The sequence below is a fragment of the Harpegnathos saltator genome, unplaced genomic scaffold, assembly GCF_003227715.2.
Source record: "Harpegnathos saltator strain DR-91 unplaced genomic scaffold, Hsal_v8.6 scaffold41, whole genome shotgun sequence".
NCBI lineage: Eukaryota > Metazoa > Arthropoda > Insecta > Hymenoptera > Formicidae > Harpegnathos > Harpegnathos saltator.
In genome coordinates, this window is record NW_020230217.1 from 691,244 (window position 1) to 706,796 (window position 15,553).

Sequence of the window (15,553 nt, forward strand, 5' to 3'; positions counted from 1 at the left end):
GTTAACAAGCTTAGAACTATCTATCGATTTACGACAATGCCGATGTAATATAGCGAGCGTAATAGAACGAGCGGTCGCGGCGGTGGCGGCGCAGATAAAAGCGCAATGAATCGGCGAATATTTCCCGAGCGTGAGAACAAGCGTCTCTGTGAGTACTCGAGGACGATACCAGTCCGATTATTAATATGACAACGAAGATTCGCTTCGATATCACCGCTTCCTTCTTATATCCTTCTCGTCCCGCGACCCAGCATCCTCCCGCTAGGTTTTTAAGAGGATCATACATACACACACACACACACACACACACATACACGAGCCGGAGCTGTATCGAGTTCTACACAAATTGTTTCATACATGCAGACTGCTGCGCGAGTAACCAGATAGCGCGCGGCACGTAATGGCGGATGTGTATTCGATGCGATTCCGTGAAAATGGATAGGATGGCGGCGGAACTGTACGGGCGAATTTATTTCTGCATTTCCGTCCGTCAAGCGGACTGCCTTTCCGCGGCTTTTCTCCTCGGGATCCTCGCCGGCGTAATTCCGGCGCCGTGCTGTCGAAAAGCAACGCGCGTCCTCTCTCTCTCTCTCTCTTCCGGACGTTCGATTCTCGTCCCATCAACGCGCACGGACCGTGTCGTTGAATTGTCCCGCGGTGACGCGCACTTTTGGATATTCCTCGTTCACAAAGCCTCGAAGAAATGTTTTGTACGCCGGTGAAGCAGTTGGATTCGCGCTGGACTAGCTTTTCCGCGAACTTCCCGTTCGATCCGCTCGACAAGCCAGTATCGCGCGTATCGCTGGATTCCACGCAACGCTTCAATTACGAGAGACGACGGATTCGCTTCGTTCACCGTGGACACCGTTTCCTCGACCAGGTGCGGCTCTAAGTGAGATATCGCGGAGGATGTCTCCTTACGCGCGCAAATTATGCAGGTTCCGCGAGCTGTATCCTCTAGAATGCATAATGCGACAATAGCGCGATAACGCGCGCGGAATGAGTCGTCTAGGCGTCTTATGCAAATCTTTTCGAACGCGCTCGCGCGCGCGCGAGAGAGAGAGAGAGAGAGAGAGAGAGAGACCACGGAGGGGCGAGGCGGGCAATACTTTGTAATGGGCAATAACGTTAACACCTGCTACCTCGTAGAGCTCGTGTACCGTATAATGGAGAAATGTTTTTATACGCGCGCGGCGTGTCGTTAAATTTATTATAGAGATAGCCTAGTCGTCCCCCCTCCCCGGCACGTCGCCATCGCGACGGATCACTTGAGTTAAACGCGATGCAATTGTGCAACGAGTTATGACGGAAAGAGCGCCGCGTCGAAACGACGTTAATACCCTGAGGTTTTCAGAATTAACATAACGCGCTCGTTTTCTCTTCCCTGCCCCTTCCCTCTCTCCCTGTTCCTCTCTTCGTGCCCTGCTGCTTACGCACACGACCCTTACGCACGGAGCCTCTCATGAATAAGTTATTACTAACTACACACTTAGGAAACCGATATATTATTGAGTATCTATTATTTCTTCGTTATTATACGGGTGTAACGTATTCTTCATATATAATAAATATAATGCGCACACAACACACACACGCACACATACACACATCTGTACTAGACGCAGAATGGAGCCCATATTGCGACATTGTACGGAAAAAAAAGATTAGTTGAATGATCATGACAATGGACGAACCGAACGTGTTTTGGTTGAAAGAAATGGAATTTTTGGTTCTTAAAGTCGAGTTTAGTTACATTGTGAATATCATGTCTATAAAGTTGATTCTTTCAAATCTTGAAGAGAAAGAAGAATCTCTCTCTCTCTCTCTCTCTCCTCATGATTAAAATATTAAATTAAAAAATTAAAATACCACTCATGAATTTCCCCGATCCCCGATGTTGAGGCATTTTATTTGTCTGTTGTGTTACGCGAGGAAAAAAATTAGTTGAATGTGATGAAGCCGGGCGCGTCTTGGCTGCAAAAACAGAATTTCTGATTCTTAGAATCGAATTTAGTTATTTTGTGAATATTGCGTCTAGTTAGCAGAACTTTTCAAATCTTAGCTCTCTCTCTTCTTCCATTATTAATTAAACAATTAAGATACCACGAATAATCGATGTTAAGACATTTTATTTTTCTATTATGCCACACGGAGAAAAAAAAATTAAAATAACGCGACGATGAATGTTCCTTTTCAATTAAAGAAAATAGTAGAAAATCTGGCTTCCTCCAATCAAGAACCGGATTCTTAAGAACTAAAAGTCCCGTTGCCTTCAATCGAAACGCGGCTAGCTCGTTTATAAATCTTTTACACGTTCACCAATCTTTCCCTCGGTGTGCGACACTGCCGATATTGCGCGTATCATCGCTATTTAATTAACGAGTCGTTCCACGAACGGCCTTTTTCCCTCGCACCTCCTGAGTCCCTTACCGCATCCATCGTGCGCGAGATCGACGATGCTCCGCGGCAATTTCGAGGTAAGACAGACGCAGATCAGGGTTAGCATACGAAATGACACCGCGAGGGAAGGCGTGCTCTTTTCCGCCGTTCTTCCACGGCGAAGGAGAACTTGACAGAGTCTACGAGCTTAGAGAGGCGAGTGTCGGTATAGCCCTCATCCCTCGTTCGCCGAAAGGTTACGGGTGGGGCTCCGGCGGGGGGGGGGTGGCGTATATTTTACGTGCCGCCTTTATTTCGATACGACGGAGGGCTTCGATCCCCGTCCAAACCTAATTTGCGTTCCATCTCACGAGCAAACACTCCTCGAACGCGAGAGACGGGCGAGAGCCGGGCGGCTCTCTCTCTCTCTCTCTCTCTCTCTCTCTCTCTCTCTCTCTCTCTCTCTCTCTCTCTCTCTCTCTCTCTCTCTCTCTCTCTCTTTCCCTCCCTTCCTCCCTCCCTCTCTCTCTCTCTCTCCCTCTCTCTCTCTCTCTCCTCTATTTCCCTCCTTCCTTCTACTTCCGTCGTAATCTTCCCGTGACACGGGGTATCCGCGAACACCGCCGTCCTGTTACGTCACACGCACAGGCAAGCACGTGTGTATCGCTGGGCGTGCTCTTTGAATTGGCTCGAATTTCTCGCTGGGTCGCGGAGCTGTATTATCTTTGACTTCCGACTGACCGACTCGACCCATATTTATTCCTCCTCCCTCCGATAAGCGACTTTTTCATACACAGTAGTCGTGATTTCTGTCGTGCTAATTTTTTCTACAGCTATCATGTATGTACGTACCTGCGCGTCTGATCGCGATGGGACTCTCCCCGGACAGAGCGTGTCGTCCTTAAAATATATTGCCCGTATGCGGCATGTAAAGGATATAGAGAGAAGTTTGTTAAGTTCGCCGAGAAGTTCATACTTACCGTAATTACAGTAATCATATCCCGTCGGGACGAGAGAATCTTTCCAGCTCGCCGAGAAAAGCACAACGACGGGACCACCGAGTCAGTTTCCCCGCAATGAGCGGACGAACTCGACGCAACTCGTACGTAACCAACGTTGCCTCGTCCTCGAACAGCTCAAGGAAACAATAATGCGTAAATATATTCGCACATACACGGGAGTACCGATCTTCTGACAAATTAGCGTTTAATGACCTATGTCGAGATTGAGAGATTTAGTCGAGTTGAGTTCTCGTCGTTGGGAGCTGTCGAAAAATCAAATGAGCTCGTCGGCTTGATAGTACAGGGAGGGGGGGGAGGCACGGCGGCAGGTGATAAGGATACATTCGGAGATACGGCAGATCGGTAATAACTCAAATTATACATATACGTCATTCGATCGCGGTACAACGAACGGCTGATTTTCACAGTCGCCTGACGTTCTTATCATGATTATTATCACTCGCAATAATTAAACTTTTATTTCATTGTCTCGTCATCTCTTTCATTATCATTATTCGTTATCGTGATTTAAACATTGTTATATAATACTTTTAAAATATTATACTCAGTGGTGTATAACCAATATCATCGTTGCTATTGTCGCGGTCGTTGTTGTTAATGTCGTCTTTCCTTTTTATTATTAATGTTATTATTATTGCTATTATAATCCTCCGTGCTGGTGCGCGATATAGGACAGGCAGGGATAATCGGCCGGGTAATTTACGGCGCGAGCAACGGTGATTGAAAATACGACGGCCAAGTCGCCGTCGTCGGTGCTGCCGATAAGCGAGTTTATCACGCGACATTGGCTTCTCAAGCGAGCGTGTTTCGCGTCTCTATGCAAATTGCGGCCGAACTAATACTCACCGTCCGGAAATGGGGTGCCTCGCGAGCCGGAAATAAAATGAAATCCAGCGTGATGGAATGGCAATGCGGCGATTGACAGGTCGCGCGACAATGTTTGCGGCCGAGTGCTGATCAAATTGTCGACTGCGACCTCGCGCCTCGCGCATTTTTGCCAAACAACTCGCCCGTCCCATCTCTCTTGCCTCTCCGCGCTGACTCGCACCTGTCTAGTCCACACTAGTTTCTCACACTCACCCAGTCACAGTGGCTTTTTGAATATTAACCAACTGGAAGGCATCGCGTACACTTACTCGCGTTGCTTCAGCAACGTGCTTCAGAGTCCTCTGCGTGGAGGACCCCTCGGCGAATCTCATGTGGCAAAAGTAACACGTCCAACCGAGAGCGGGCCGCGAGAAAACCTAACCTAATCTAACGAAGTTTCTGGATATGTTGCAGGTGATGAACCCTCCGAGCAAAACCCGCTGAAGCGAACATGAACCTAAGCTGGAAGGCGTGTTGTTGGTCCTGGACAAGGCGTTACGAGCCAAGTAAGTATTATTTCCTCCGTGATCTTCTTCGGCTCTCTTCCCTCGTCGACCCGTCATTCGCCATCCCAGCTCGGCCCCTAAACGACTCTCCTTGACGTGAAGGTAATGTGCTTTCGACGACGCTGCTATCTCCGACGTATCGATCAGACTGCTCGCAGTCTGCGCGGAAACTGCAGACTTTAAAGGCTCCAAGAGGGTTTCCGCCTCATTCAAACGCGAGCGAGTCCTCCCCCTCGCAATTAAACCGGGCCAATGTCAACGGCCGAGAGAGACTGATGGTTAGATAGGCGGGTGGATAGAAAGGTAAGGAGGGGGAGGATGAGATAAAGAAGATCGGTGAGCTCGTATTCGTGAAACCGCGCTCTTACGCGCGTGCAATTATTACAATAACTGTGTAACAGTCATTACGCAGAATCACGATGCTACTTTGTCTCTGGTTGTTGGTGGTGGAGAGGGTTCGGGTGAGTCTGCGGTAACGCAGAAACTACGTCTACAGAGTCGGGTGTTGCGCGTGTATATGTATACACATGCGTATGTGTATGTGTGCACACATACGCCTATGTATATCTAATAACATATAATATCATTGTATCCTTCATCATCATCATTATATTTACTGGTATAATTAATTACTCGCTTAGATATGAAACCTAATAGGAACATGATTGCACCGTGCCCGTTTTTTCCGCACGATGTTGGCGCCTCCGATTGCGACTTCGCCGCCGCCTTCTCGTCTCTCCTCCTCCTCCTCCTCCTTCTCTTCTTTCCATTTCTGCTCGTCCTGCCGAGACTTCGCAAACGCACTACGCGTGTATACGAGTGTACGTCACGCGTGTCACTGTATATCCCCCTTCCTCGTGCGTATACAGGTACAGTTGTGTTCTTATCGTTGTAATCGTGTCGCATGTATGTGTGTGTATGTGTGTACGCGTGTGTGTTACGTGCGTGTGCCATATGTGTGTGTGTGTGTGTGTATGCACACACGCGTATGCCACCGATAAAATACGTATTTCACGCGCATGCACGTCAGCGGTTCTCCTCCCTCGCCTCCACCACCTCCCCTGCCGCCGCTCGCCTTTACAAAATCTAGACGCGCGTGCGAACAAGGCGCGTGTTACGCGTGTTATACAGTGTGTATGGCACCGTGAACGGATATATAATAAGTCTGTACGCAGGCGCGCGCGCAAATGACGGAGAGCGGTGACCGCGGGCGAGAGAACGCGAACTCGTGGCGGCTCCGTCCTGTTGTTGCGGCACCCTCTCACCCTCCCACCCTCCTGCCGGCCAGCTCGCGATCATCGATCGTGCTAGATCGTTACCCTTTGCTGCGCGGCAAACTCGCGTAGCACGTGAAACGGAGCGGTTCAATGAAACAAGTCCGCGTGAACCCTGCCGACTGTGACTCAGGAATCAAAGGTGCGAGACACCGAGTACTTAAGTACTTGCGGTGTACAATGAAACGCAATGGGAGAGGGTGGAGGGGGGGGGATAAAAGTGTATACGCGTGTAGGTGTGTGTGTGAGTGTGTGTGTATATGTATGCGTGTCCGCCGCGATGAAACTTTATTTCTCTTCTCGCTCGACGTGAAACTCTATTTCTTTCCTTTCGCGTTTCATAGGTAGATAAACAAGTAGGCAGGCAAGTAGGCAGGTAGGTAGGCAGGCAGGCAGGCAGGCCGGTAGAACGCACACGTTACGTTCGCTGTCTCTCCGCCGTGTCATCGCGCCGAAACTCATGTTGTTGGTGCGCGTTTCGGATGCTCTCCGCGAGACGTCGCGCTCGCGCGTCGCCGATCTCTCTTCGCGCCTCCGCGTTTTATAAAAAGGGCCCGGCGAGAGGCGCGAAAAGAGAGGCGCTCTCGATCCGTACGTGTCGTATTTATATAGCTCAACCACCATCCCGCTCACGCGACCTGAGCCTCTCTGTGAGGCGCTTCCGGTCGACCTCTCTCTTTCTCTCTCTCGCGTTAGATCGCGTGCCGAGCCGATGCGCGGCGCCAACATCATCGGGGTTGCCCGGGCCGGCGTTTCGGGTGCCCCGCGCCGTCGGTGGGTGTGCGGGCCCACGCGAGGCTCACGGTGCCCCCATAGTGAGTACATATAGATATACACGTGGCAATCTCTCACAAGAATTAGTCGCTATCGTTATCAATTAGTATCCATTATTAATTAATAGTCAATCAAGTGTCGCTCGAACAGATTCGCAAGTCATTCGGCAATAATCGACGTAATAATAATGACAATAATAAGGACGAGAATAACGTAATATTGCGATAATAATAATAATAATAATAATGATAATGATAATAATAATAATGACGATGATAATAATAATAATAATAATAGCAATAATAATAATTGATAATAATGATAATCGCAATAATCGCAATAATAGAGCCACAATAGCAATATAGATTGATCAAATAGAGTTAATAATAAATAGACACGTTCAACGCATATTTCTTTCTCGTAGAAACTCAACGACATTACAAAAATGAAAAACTCGGACGTCGCCGTGGCCTTTTCCGTCGTTGTACGGCTCCCTTCACGCGATACGGTTATTCGTTCCGTCGCCGGTTTGCAACACACGTCGACCGTATGACTACTCTCCTCCATCGCGAACGTCATCGGGGATGTGCGGAGTGCAGCAGTAGTAAGCTCGCGAAACGGTCCCGACCGATCTCCCTCCCTCTCTCTCCCTCTCTCTCCCCCTCCTCTCTCTCTTTCTCTCTCTCTCTCTCTCTCTCTCTCTCTCTCTCTCTCTCTCTCTCTCTCTCTCTCTGTCTCTCTGTTCTCCCGCTCCTCACATGGTGCGAAAAACCGCGTCCGAACTCTTGCTTTCCGATGTTGATCATCGAGCGCGAGTTTCGTGTCAAGCTCCCGCGGGGAAAGAGGGAGAGAGAGAGAGAGAGAGAAAGAGAGAGAGAGAGAGAGAGAGAGAGAAAGAGAGAAAGAGAAAAAAAGAAAGAAAAAAGAGAGAGAAAGAGACGATTGTAATAGCATCGATCGCGCGCGTCGTCTCTGCTTATTTCATGCCTAGGGCGGCGCGTTCGCGCGTATCGACGGAAAGCGGCGTCGGCGGCGTCGGTCGTGCTTCTTCATCTTCTTTTCGTCTTCTTCTCTTTCTTCTTCTCCTTCTTCTTCTTCTTCTTCTTCTTCTTCTCCTTCTTCTTCTTCTTCCTCTTTCTCTTCTTCCTCCTCTTCTTTCTCTCTCTCTCTCGCTCTGTTTCTTTTTTTCTTTTTAATTCTCCGCAACGCAGTAATATATGTATAGTAGCAATCGTTTCCTCATCTCGTTCTCATAATCGTTAGCTCATCTCACTCCGTTACATAATCCGCGCACGCTTATCACTCATTCATTCTTGTTTTTTTTTTTTTAGGAACAGCTAGTAGCGAGGTTCGGTTACTCTATCACGCAATCTCCCGTACTCGAAACTCAAAACGCCAAAACCGACGCGCCGGTTTTGCGTACACGCGCACGTACGTAGCCGCGTTTTGAGAGTCACGCTCGTATGCGACGTGTAACTCTCCGAGTTCATACATAAAATTCGATTTTAGAGTCGCGCGCGCGCGCGCATGTTGTGTGCTGTGTGTGTGCTTTGCATGTATGTGTCTGTGTGTGTGTGTGTGTGTGTCGAATTGCATGTGCTTGATGATTCGTGTCAACGCATATTGTACGATCCTTATTGACGACAACGGATCGCCTTTTTCTCATCTCTCTCTCCCTCTCTCTCCTTCCCCTTCTCTCTCTCTCTCTCTCTCTCTCTCTCTCCCCCCCCCCTCTCTCTCTCTATCTCTTTTTCTTTCTCGCGAGCGGATTCGAAAAACTAAGATCGCGACCTCTTGTGCGTTGAAGACACGGTACACGCGTGTAGAAAATCGCGGTGAAGAAAAATGCGAATTTCACTTTTCTCTCTCTTCCTCTCGCAATCTTAGAGACCCCCGGCTTGGGTCGTCGCGCTTTCATCTCCTTTTCTTTTTCCTTCGACTTTCGGAACATCGTACTCGTGGTAGTGATGGGGTTTTGTATTGTTTGCGGTGATCCCGAAGATCGGCACGGATTTGCAGCCGTCGAACGCGTGCGAGTCCGCGACGATCGCCTTAATTAAATCGCACGAGATCGGTCGCACCCGTTTTTTAATTGTCTTATTCTGCGAGGTATTGGTTTTTTACACGAAAAGAGATTTCGTTTCGTTTTCCTTTTTTTCTTTCTTTTTTTTTTTGTTTGTTTGCCCGGCACATGTCCTGTAAAAGAGGATCGTGCCGGTCGGAAAGACGATCGGCTGAAAATTTCGATATTAGCAATTCGGTTAACTGTGTTTCTCCTAGTGTGTGGCTGGGTGTATGTGTATGTGTGTTGATTTATTTACTTGCGTTTGTGTGTGCGTGTACTCGCGTGTTTGTTGAAACGTGTACGTGTGTTAAATGTACGCTAGTTCAACGCTGTAACGTTTATATAGATAATAATCAATACATGACCACATACATGTAAATATAATATCGTAATCTATAATCATAATAATAATAATAATTCAAATATAATATTAATAATCGTCGTTACCAACGTTACGTTAGAAAAAGCATCTTTTGCAGACAGGAACCTCGAGTTACTTAGTACCTTAGAAATAGTTATTACTTCGTTCGTTTGATCTCAACGACCACGTGTTAAACACCCCCGAGTCTCAGACCCCTCCCCCCGCGCACCCTCCCCGCCCTCTCGAGCTCCCGTGAAATCCCGGAGACAAACGCGCCTATTCATCGGTGCTCTTTCTCCCATCAACTCCGCTCCTTATCATTCTCCTTCGTTTCTCGGTATACCCAGATATTTTTTCCTCGTCCCTTTTTTCTTTTGTTTCGTTTAGCCTAATGAGATTCGCGCAAAACTCGACGAAACGTGGCGCGTAAAACGCCGCGCGTCTTCGGTTTTCCGTTTCGCTTGTCCTTCATCGTTCCTCTATTTCGCAACTTCCGGTGGCACTTCCGGCATCCCTCATTTTCCGCATACGCCCCGTCTTACTACATGCGCGAACTTTCGTCTCTTCGTGCGCGCTACCCAGAGCGCTACCAGAGCGAGGAACACGACGTACGTACGCGTGTAGACACGTCACCGTTCCGGATTCGTAGTATTCGTGAGGATTCTAGTACGTCATATCATATATATACATACATATATATATATGTATATATGTATATGTATATGTATATATATATTTATCTATTTAAATATATATATATATATATTCCTCTTATTTATTCACCTTTTATTCATTTATTTATATATATATACTTCTTTTCACATGTGTATATATATATATATATATATATATCCCTATGCGTGTGAGAAAAATGTGTGTGTGCCTTCGTGTGCCTACGCATCGTCCCCGGCGACACGCATGTCCTCCCCCTTTCCCCCTTATACTCTACGGTTTAGTCGTTATTTATTTGTAACTTACCTAATAGTGAATTCTTTGTCGTTCTCGATTTTACACGCGATTTTCCCCTTGCTGTCGCCGATCGAGAGGTCGGATCTTTCTTTCGCCTACCTTCAGCAACCTGCGGCCCGAGTCGATGTAAGAAAAGAATCGTCGTCGTGTCTCGAAAACCTCCTTCTCCGGGACGCGGCGCGAGCCGAGCGATCGGCTGAACGTTCGTGTGTTTCTTTCTTTTCTCTGGCGGATCTTTCTCTCGCGGATCTCTCCGGCTCTAATCGCGAGTCCAAAAATTTCGCCCTCCGCGCGCTTCTTTCATGTCCGCGTTCTCTCCCGCGGCGAGACGGAGAAGAGAAAGGTCGGAGAACACGGAGGTCGGATACTGTCCCTTTGATAGTACCGGGTCGCCCCTTTCCCCCTTGCCCCCTTCTACGCTCGAGTGTCGATGTGTTGCCGATCGGTTGCGTTTCGAACTCGTCGAGCATTGCTAGCGATAATCACGTTACAGCTACCGACAGCTCTCTAAATGCCTATCGTTATTACTATCGTTACATTATTATTACCTCCATTACCTTACTTTAGTAGTATTATTACTCTATATCATCATTATTATTAATATTAATATTATTATTATCATTAATATTATTACTAGGTCATTTGTTTAGCGTTATTAAATATAATTTATTAAATATAGGAACCATGTGTTTCTGGGTCTTGCTTGCTCGTTCGCGCACGCGAGTCGTGTCGCCGACGGCCGACGGGGGTTAATCGCCGCTTCCATGCACCGCGCGTCGCGCGTATCTCCCTTCTTAGTCCGCTTAGTCTCATTACGTTGTCATTCTCTTCTTCTCCTTCTTCTTCTTCGGTCGAATCGCGGGAAATGAAGGACGCGCTCTTACAACGAGAACAAAAAACGAAGAAGAAGAAACATGAAAGAAAACGCACGTCTCCAACATCTCCCGGCTGCGGAGTCTTGTGCCCGGTACATAAGCGTGTATACGTGTACGATGTATGTGTGCGTGTGAGTGAAAAAGTGACAGAGAAATTGTATGTGTGTTGCGTGCATGTGTGTGTATGGAATGTGTGCGTGTGCGTGCGTGCGTGCGTGCGTGCGTGCGTGCGTACGTGTGTGTGTGTGTGTGTGTGTATGTGTGTGTGTGTGTGTGTATACGGTTCTTAAATTTTCCGTCACTGCTCGTCGTTTCCGCGCAAGTCGCGGACATCTTCATCTCGTTTGTGACAAATACAAAGATAATGTCCCTCTTCGCTTCTGTCTCTTTTACTCCACGATCGCCGTCAAAGTCGCTGAACGATCCGCCCTTTCGACACACGCGCGCGCGCGCGCACACACATACCCACACACACCCAGTACACACACACATACACGCGCGCACACCACGCAGTATACACACACACACACAACGCACACGCACATGCACGCGCACAAAACAGAGACACACACGCACGTACGCGCACGCATACACACAGATCCACGTGGAGAGCCACGTGCACACGCGCGTCAAAACGAGAAAGAGAGTGATAGAGAGAGACAGTCAGATATCTATATATATGTATATATATATATAGATGTATGTATGTATGTATATATATATATATATGAATATGTACGTACGTATTCGTAACGATGGCGGCGTTTTCAGTTTCGCGCGCCGCGCATCACAACTACCCTACTGCGCCGCGCCTAGTCAGCGTGTGTCCGCTTGCTTCCACCTTGCGTATCCGTTTTTCTTTTTTTTTTTCTTTCTCTCTCTCTCTCCCTTCTGTTTGCGTCTCCTCCGCCTTTGTAGTAACTCTGTTTTAAATCTTTATTATTACTTTACATAGGAACGTTTAAGTTAGCCCACCTCGACGCGCTCGTCGTTCCGCGTCGTCGACGCACTTTCCCTCCGGAACTCGCCGTCTTTCCCTCCCTCCCCTGTCAACGTACCGCGCGCATCGCTCCCAGACATGCACTATGCCAAATGATCGGCCCGACCGACCGACCGAGCGACAACCGGTTGTTCTTCTTCGGCTGGCTGGGAAAGGAGGATTTTCCGAACGCGCGCTCGTTCGAGCTCCCCCCTCCCGGGACGATTCCATCACTTGTCCCTACGCTCGTCTTCATCGAGTCTCACTGTCTTTTTTCGCCTCTCTCCCTCACCTCACCCTTTATTATTTATTTATTACCCCTTCTTCTCTTTCTCCCTTCGCCTGCCTCCTTCCCTTCTTTCTTTCGTGCTACGAGAGGAACTTTGGAGAGCGCGCAACTCTCTTCACGGCGCGCGCCGTGCGCGGGATTCGCGTTACAAAAATAATAGGCGAATCGGGGGCGGGGGCCCGGAAGGGCTGGGAAGAGGCGGCGACGGGGAAGGGGGGTGGTTCGTTTAACTGGTAACGCGGCAGTGGCGGTGCGCAAACGACGACATTTGACAGCGAGTGAGAGCGAGAGTGTGAGGGACCGAGGGAGAGTGAGAAAGAAAGGAAGAAAGAAAGAGAGAGAGAGAGAGAGAGAGAGAGAGAGAGAGAGAGAGAGAGAGAGAAAGAGAGGATGGACGATGTGATCAAAACGCGCATTCTCTGATTGTGGTCTCTCGCGATCGTGGTCCACCGTTCGCGCAATTCGCGCCTTCCTTCTCCTCCTCCTCCTCCTCCTCCTCCTCTTCCTCCTCCTCCTTCTTCTCCTTCTTTTCCTCCCCCTCCTTCTCCTCCTCTTCCTCCACCTGCTCCACCACCCCCACCTCTCCCCCGTCCCCTCTCCACCGCCGCGGGGTAAATGCACAAACCCGGCGACGGGGTGTGCTGGCCCCGAAAAGTCCGCGGTGGAGAACCCGACGTGTGCACCCGACGATCTCCCTCCACCGAGGTGTACACCCGTGCTCCCCCGTTCATCGCCGGTTAGGAACATTGCTCGTCCATTGCGAGGTCCTCGAGTCCGATCTCCTCCAAGCGACATTCGTCGGCCGCTGGTCTCTCCGTCGTCGTGCAGCCTCCCTCTTCCACCTTCTCCCTGTATCTTCCACGCTCGTTCCGCTTCGTCCTCTGCTTCGTCAGCGGCTCCTGCTCCAGCACCCGCTCGCCTGTGCCGTCTCGGCCCTTGTCTCGCCCGAGTAAGACGACAGAACACACCGACCAAGCCCTGAGCACTCGGCGATCCTCGGGCTGTGCCTAACGCGCCCCTGCGAGGGCGGCGACTTCCTGCACCAGCTTCTGCCGCTTGACGTCGGGACTGTTGTTGTTGTCTTGGCTGGTCTTCTCGCCGCCGCCGCCGGCCTGAGGCTGATGGCCGGTGGTGCTCTCGGCGGCGGCGCGCGCCGCCAGCAGGGTGATCTGATTGACGACGTCCTCCATCTCGTCGGTCAGCGGGTTCGTCTCCTCGCCGGATTGCGCGCCGCCGTCCATGCTGGCGAATTGCTGTTGTTGCTGCTGCTGCTGCTGCTGCTGGCGCTCTTGGACGGCCTCGAGACGCGCGCGATGCTGCAGCGTCTCGGCGTGGCGACGCCACTCGCTCACGCTGGCGTAGGTGCGCGTCGGCACGCCGGGCTCGCACAGCGAGCAGGCGTAGCGGGCCTGCACGAGGCGCAGGGCGCCGCGACGTTGCTGATTGCCCAGGTAGCAGGAGCGCTGGTGCGCCAGCAGCGACGACTCCTGCGGGTACGCCCTGCTGCAACGGCGGCACACCAGGCACAGCTCGGTTTCCACCTCGCGGCAGTGCTGCTGCGGCCCGCTCTCGTCGGCGCCGCACTGCGCCGGGCTCGGCAGACGGACCGTCTCCAGGCCGGGGTGGTTCGGGTCTTGCTGTAGGAACGCCTGCATCAGGGACCGCGGCACTTGCACCTGCGAGCCACCCTCCACGTGCAGCGGCATCAGACCGCTTCCGAGTAGGCCAGCGCTCAAGCCCGCAGCCGCTACTGAAAGCAAAGCGTCGTGGATTCGAGTTAGAATTCGTCATGGCTCTCGGGAGGCAGAGCCGTTCGGACGACATATCGCGCAGTTTCATTACTGTTACTCTGCGAGAGATGCAAGAACGAGAGCGGCCGAAAGTTCAACACTATCTCGCCGCGCTGAAGCTTATTTTAGCGGCTCGCTCTTTCCAGCTCGACTGTTTTCGACACTTGTTTCGTTCTAACGGCAAAAGGTGCCACCTAGTTCGGCTGAAAGGAACGCGCCTAGGAGTGCATTTTTATACTCAAGGTCTGTCTGAGAAGCGCTGTCGCTTGCCTCGTAAGGAGCGGAATCGTCGAGCTCCTCAGGACCCACTCGAAGGGTCCAGTTGGCATCGCGCGAGTCGCGCCGTAAAGTCCTTACGTCGCTTTCGTTTCGATATCGACAGAGCGCCATTTGCTTCGGCGATTCTATCGCATCGAAAATTTGGGTTTGTTTGCATTGCTGTTCAACTAGATTTATAGTCACTGGTCGAGAACAAGCGCGAGTTAGCACGGAACAGCCGTTCGCAACCACGGCAGTGGTCTGCTCTCGAACTGGTTTACGAATTGACGATGAGCACCGCGATACGATGTACAATTTAACATCCACACACATTCCAAATTCACCCGACTCCGGCGGGGGCGAGATGGCGCGGCTAGATGGCACATTCGTGCGTAATTGATTTGTGCCAACTTAGTTGTCATAATAGCACCCCCGACGTAACCGGGGGAGAATTTATGCGGAACCTGTTTTTGCCCGAGCGAGACAGGTAAATTGGTAGTTATTAGAGCTGGCCTGCGGGCCGATGCGCATTGACGGGATAATTCCTGCGGCCGTCTCTCGAGAAAGAGAGAGAAAGACAGAGAGAGAGAGAGAGAGAGAGAGAGAGAGAGAGAGAGAGGGGGGGGGAGATGGGGAGGAGGGAGAAGCCGCAGGACTCGATACCAAAGTCCGTGTATCGTGAGGCTCCTCCTGACGCCTCGGCGAATGATTAATTCTAATTTCAGGATCACGCGCCACGCTGGAGAGGCGCGGCACAGGAGGGAGGGGAGGGGGGGGAGGAGAAGCCGCTCGCTCGCTCGCTCGCTCTGCCTTCTTTTTTCAATCGATGAAAAAATCGCCTACCAGGTAGGCGGTCGATGGAAAATCGAATGGACTAGTCTGACCAGCGCGGCGCGGCGCGGCGTCTAATCGGGATCCGTGATGCAATCGACGGCCGCTAGGTGGACCGGGGAAGAGGACGCGCGCTCGCGCGCGCGCGCGCGAGCGAGCGAGCGCAGGCGGTCGTTTCGCCGTCGATTAGGTGGGTTGACAGGTTTACGCAGTGACGCGCACGACTATATCGCGCGTATCGTGTATCAGATGAGGAGTCGTTACGAGGCAGGAAGTGTTAATGATACCCCTGCTCATTCACTGGACGCTCGGCT

At 50.5% G+C, this 15,553-nt stretch overlaps 1 protein-coding gene across 4 annotated transcripts in view; it reads right to left on the bottom strand.

The window, feature by feature from the left end:
* Window positions 1–12,950: 12,950 nt before the first annotated feature.
* zfh2 (Zn finger homeodomain 2) overlaps window positions 12,951–15,553 on the bottom strand; it is a 413,801-nt gene continuing 411,198 nt past the window's right edge. For 3 of the 4 annotated variants that reach the window (XM_025301293.1, XM_025301292.1, XM_025301294.1), the window contains one exon: window positions 12,951–14,110. In XM_025301293.1, the coding sequence (XP_025157078.1) occupies window positions 13,368–14,110 (743 nt within the window). In that variant the 3' untranslated portion in view covers window positions 12,951–13,367. The remainder of the gene's footprint in view (window positions 14,111–15,553) is intronic. The other variant, XM_025301295.1, reaches the window with a different exon arrangement.